Source organism: Macrobrachium nipponense, chromosome 27 (genome assembly GCF_015104395.2).
Source record: "Macrobrachium nipponense isolate FS-2020 chromosome 27, ASM1510439v2, whole genome shotgun sequence".
Classification (NCBI taxonomy): domain Eukaryota; kingdom Metazoa; phylum Arthropoda; class Malacostraca; order Decapoda; family Palaemonidae; genus Macrobrachium; species Macrobrachium nipponense.
Genome location: NC_087216.1, coordinates 25,575,585 through 25,581,414, shown reverse-complemented (window position 1 = coordinate 25,581,414; position 5,830 = coordinate 25,575,585). Strand labels below are relative to the sequence as shown.

The window sequence follows — 5,830 nt, the reverse complement described above, 5'->3', positions numbered from 1 at the left end:
TCAGGAACGTTAAAAATTCTCCTTTGTTCATGACAAGATTGAGTAATTTGTTAGGAGGGTCTAGAAATGGGTTATTATTGTCCTTTGGCCTCAGCTGTCATTGTGTTATTATCCCTTCGGTCGCTTTTGTTTACGTTTTGTTTACAGCCCATCGGAGGGAGTTTGCGTAGTGTTTCTCCTTTGTGTCTTTTCTAATATGCCCATTCTCGAGTAAGCATTCGATTATCTCTGCGTAAATCCAGTTAGTTTATACACAATTACGCTTTTGAATACTTTATAATCATATATGATAACCTATGATAAGGAATAAATAAGTTACCCAACTGAACTCATCGTAAGGAGCTGTCATTAGAAAGAATAATCATGCAGTGTTTCCTTTCCTTATTCTCGAGTAATAATTCGATTACTTTTATCCTAATTCGGTTATGTTATGAATTATAGTGGTTTTAATAATGTTTTAAATAAGACGTGATAGTCCTGAATAAATGAATGAAAGAAATAAGATCTGCAAATGAACACTCATCGCATCGAACTGTCTTACAGAAGGTGCAATATTATAATGTTTCTCATTTGTTGTGTTGAGTCATTCTATGTATTCCCACGTCGTAATTCCATGATTTTCACCTTACTTACGTTATGTTATGCGAGAGGGTGGTCGTGAATATTTCTTAACAGTAAATGATAACCTAGTGTGAGGGATGAATAAGAAATTATGGAAAATAAATGCCATGATTCACTGATTAATCGTAGGTTATTCCAGGAATGGCATGTCCCACCTGCAAGCCATCCATTATTCCATTTTTTTAATAATAATTGATTTCATCGTCATCGTCTCTATTATTGCTATTAATAGTATATGATCTGTTACAACACATTCCTTCCCTCTCTCTATCATACATATGCAAATTAACACCACACACACACTCATATATAAACATTTTTGTCTGTCAAAAAGTTGTTGATATTTTTGTTATGGAAACACAGAATGTTAAAAGAAAATGTAGTTAATCAAATTAATTTAGAACTGCCACGCTACAATAAGCTTCACATCCATATATACTTAAATACTTATAGACACTTAAGTAAAGTGCTGGTGTGCTTTTTTGATAACAAGATTCCAATACACGCGCGGATTACACTATGCTAATCTGGGCAGGTTGTCGAAGAACCGTTAGATTAGCGTTGCAAATGAATTATGTAAATGGTAACTGTCGGCGACTAGCCGCGGGATGGCTTTGGCATCCTGTGCCCCGCCCACTTTCGGTTTTTTTAGCTGTTCTCAATTTTTTTTATTATTGTTTTGCGTGATACTTCTTTCTGTTGTCTATGCTTTCAAAGACACGTTGTTTGGTAATCCTATACTTGGAGCCCATAGATAATTGTCCTCATTTCCTCTCTCTCTCTCATATAATCAAATTCTTCTTTTTCTTTTCTTTCTTAAAAGTGATTATTTTGATATAATTCTTACCCAACACTGGGCACTATTCAGCATCATATTCTCCTTCGTATCTTGTAGTGGCATATCCAATTATAATAGACAAGAGCTCCAAGGTAGTTTCTTCTTGGATTCTGATATTGAGACCAAGGCGTCAGTTGACTTCCACAAAGAGTAGTACTTTGGTTGGAAACGGCTAAAATCCATGGTTAACCTTAGATACAAGTAGAATACGGCTTAAGCGAAAAACTGCACTGTACTACAGAAGGCATTGTGCAACAAGGCAGTAGTACAGTGAACACTGTATCCAGCAAATGACTCTGTTTTTAATTTACAAGTATCCATTCAAGTGTTCTTTTAAGTGGCTGAACATACGGTACAGTACTGTTATCTATATTTACCGAACAAATGGCTTGCTACTACTACTCCACATTGTTTCATACAAGTCTCCTACAAGTAGTTGCACTACTCTACATGTCTTCATTACAAGTATCTGAGCAATTGTTTTGTTATTCTCTCTGTAAGGTTGAAGGTCACACTCATATTCATATATTTCGTTTAATTTCTACTTAGGTGTACTGTACATGGGGCCTACTACACTAGACCTTAAGTAACTGCATTGTTGAGCATAGGTGGCTAAGTAAATCTATGGAAATCATTGCATGCGTATATATATTTCTGAATACTACCAAGTTAATGCAGACATTGATTTTCTTCTTTTTTATATATATATTTACATTTCATTATCAGCTTTCTTTTCAATGATTGGGTTGGAAAAGTTTGACCACAGTCTTGATCTAATCTGGTGAGGTCAGATCGCATCAGCCACTGTGATCTGACTTCAACGTAATTTCGCGTGACTGAGAGTCTGCTTGGGGTTGGTTACACTGAGAGGTGTTCAAAAGCTTACTTTACCAGGTGTTTACTAGTGACAGGAATCCTTAGCAGCCAGCGCTTCTGTTAGTGAAATCTGACAGAATTTGCTCCAAAGAAAACCAGCACAGCCTGTGTTTCCTTTCAGTGGAATCACACAGAATTTGTCCCAGTTGTGAAACAGCTCTCAGTGTATGGGCACCCTGTAAGTTTAAATTTGACTAAAAATAGATGGCATTGTCCAAGACTAAACCTTTAACTCATGAATACTGGTCAATAAAAATCTGCATTTATTTTAAAATAAGTGCAAAGCAAACAGATGTTGTTTCAAGGTATGAAAGCTCTTAAGACTTAGTTCGTTGCCCAAATCAAGCAAAATCTACAGTAACTACAACAGGTGAGATGCCTATTCAGAGTTATTAAGCTTCTGGAACTCTGTCAGAGAAGAGGACAGCATCTGGTAGATCATTTTGATTGGTAGGTATCATTCCAGGCCGTATTCTTCTGGGAGTTGGACAACATCCTACAGTTAGCTTGGTATATAACCTCAGGCTGTAATTTGCTGTGAGATGGATAACACCCAGCACATTAGCTTAATATAACTCCAGGACAGGCCGTACTGTGCTAGTAGTTGGACAACATTCGACAATTAGCTGAGAATTGAACAAAACTCTACATAGCATAACTGCTGAACGTTGGACAAAATTCTACACATTAGAATTATAACTTCAAACAAGGCCATACTCCGCTAGTAGTTGGTAAATATATATGCCACATTAACTTGGTATAACTCCAGGCCAGGTCGTAGTACTCTGCTGAGAGCTGGACATTCTACACATTAGATCGGTATAACTCCAGGCCGCACTCTGCTGGAGGTAGGGCAGTATTCAGCATATTCCTCCCAAGTACAACCAGCCGCTGTGCAACACTCCGAAGTGATTGACTGAGACTGCCTACGACGTCGACCGTGTACAGGTCCACCTCCCCTTACCCAGGTGGTCACGAAAAGGTTAGCTTGCTGGACGCTCAGGAAGGGGGACCTGAAAACGGCAGAAAGTTCAGAATTCATCATTGCTGTGTGACATTTTCCATGATGTACTCTTTCTCGCTTTGTTAACATTACGATTTTTTAAAAATTATTCCTATGTTCAGTGATGCTCTGCATGAAACTGATTATTTATCTAAGTGGAAATCGTTTCTTTGCTTTACTTATTATTTGCTTACTTATACTGCAAATAGAAATTGGTTAGTCATTGCAAGAACAGAAAAACCTAGAAAATCAAATGCAATTCCATATCTAAATGTAGGATTCACCAAAAGATATTTGAAGCATCTAAATAACAAATATTTTACTTGAAACTTTGATTCAAATTGTGAGTACCTCCCTCAGCAAAGTTACTGATCCCGAGACAACATTATGCTTGAAGACTACAAAAAAAATTACACTCTTTAAAGATGAGGACCTAATAAGACCCTTTATTTTGATATAAAGTTAAATACACACTGAAAATCCTTAAACTTAAGGATCTGAATTGTATCTTTCAATATGTTAAGATTCACAATCAAGGAATCCTCATCACTATCTTGGTTGTCTATACCTGTCATTCCTAAATCCCTCGAAATAGATATAGTATCTCCACTACAGTAACTCTGTGTTATCTTCGTCAAACAGCTTCAGAGCTTACCTTCCTTCATCTGTGTTTTGGCCAGTGTCAGGGAGGGACGGTCGTACAACTGGTGCCGACGGAGGGTAGGTCATAACTGCATTGGAGTTGGTTGTGGTACTCCTGTTGTCTCCGCTGTTGTTGGTCGTTCCACCTGCTAGGAATGGAGAGTAATGTCCCTCAATATTTACAATCTTAGACTGCATCAGATGGCAGATAAGGTTCACCTGGACAATAGGTGATAATTGGTGTAACTAAATTCCTCAAAATCTTTACAGATAAAGGTTCAAACTTCATATACACTTATAGGATGACAGAAACTTCAAATTTGACACAAGACAGGTCCAAAAGCCAAGGCATTACTTAGAGGTCAAATGTCAAACCAAAATTTAATCCTGCCCATAACTTTTAAGTATTATGAGAATGGTTTCACGTTTTTCGTTCATGGTCCACTGTGTGGAGCCAATGTTCAGAGAGAGAAATGAAGGTCAAGATGACACTCGGAGGTCACAGGTCACAGAAATTTACCATTTTCGTAGGTCATGAAAAAAGTTATATTTTGTCAGCAGTTGGACGAGACGGCTGTAAATCTCTCTCTCTTTGTATATATATATATATATATATATATATATATATATATATATATATATATATGTATATATATATATATATATATATATATATATATATATATATATATATATATATACACATGTTATCTTTTGTCAAGAGCTGACGAGAGGACTGTAATCTCTCTCTCCCTCTTTCTTAATAGTATATAATATATATATATATATATATATATATATATATATAATATATATATATATATATATATATATATATATATATTATATCGTGGGCCGACAATTCAGCACATGACAAATCAGCTTAGAGACAATTCAGCGCATAACGATTCAGCACAAGGACTATTCAGAGCAAAGACAATTTGGCAAAATAAATATAAGCATGGAAAATAAAGAAAACGGTGATCAAATTAGTTTTTATTTGTATTGAAAAGGAGTCTTGGCTTTGTACACAAGACATATGCAGAGGTCGAATTCATTATTGGAAGTTCATGGGAGAAGTTATGACGCGTACTCATGTGCCGCAGCAGCAGCATCAGCAATGAAGAAAATGGGTTTCAAATCTTCGTGAACAGGCTTGTTCTTCTAATGATGTTTCAAGGCGAATACTCCCAAGAGACTCAAGTTTCTTTGCCAGATGAAGCTGCGGTTTTACTACCTAAGTATGCTTCATTGCAACGAAGTGTTCAACGTCGAAGAAAAGAGATGGTCACCCAATTCCAGCACCTAATAGTGTCGGTGATAATGTATTACCTGACCATTTGCGTGTAACACACAGTGGGGAACCTTTTTTATTGTATGATTCTGGTGTTGAAGACATCAACAGAATATTCACTTTTTTTCGACTGCAAAGAATTTTGAACCTATCAAAGAACACAAAAACTGGCTTGCAGATGGCACATTTAAAGTAGGCCCCCGCCTTTTCCACCATTTTTATGTATATATATATATATATATATATATATATATATATATTTATATATATATATAAAATAGAGAGAGAGAGAGAGAGAGAGAGAAGAGATAGAGAGTAGAGAGAGAGAGTCTAAAAAATAATGAATTATTTTAAGTCACTATTCACTCTACCTTTCGTATTGTTAGAGAATAATGTACCAAGTAAAACCAGGATAGTAGTAACGCAATATAATCATCCAATATTCCTTCATTCGAAGCCTCCCCATAATTCTTTGTTGCAATCGTGACTGACGTTGAAAAAAGAAAAATTATTGATTCAACTTAAACTTTTAATTAATATTCTTCCGAAAGTTTGC

At 36.0% G+C, this 5,830-nt stretch overlaps 1 protein-coding gene across 1 annotated transcript in view; it reads right to left on the bottom strand.

Annotated features, from left to right (window-relative positions):
* Positions 1-1,881: 1,881 nt before the first annotated feature.
* LOC135200944 (probable insulin-like peptide 7) overlaps positions 1,882-5,830 on the bottom strand; it is a 64,144-nt gene continuing 60,195 nt past the window's right edge. Inside the window, 2 exon segments of the mRNA XM_064229716.1 lie at positions 1,882-3,348; positions 3,994-4,126. Coding sequence (XP_064085786.1) covers positions 3,147-3,348; positions 3,994-4,126 — 335 coding nt within the window. The 3' untranslated portion in view covers positions 1,882-3,146.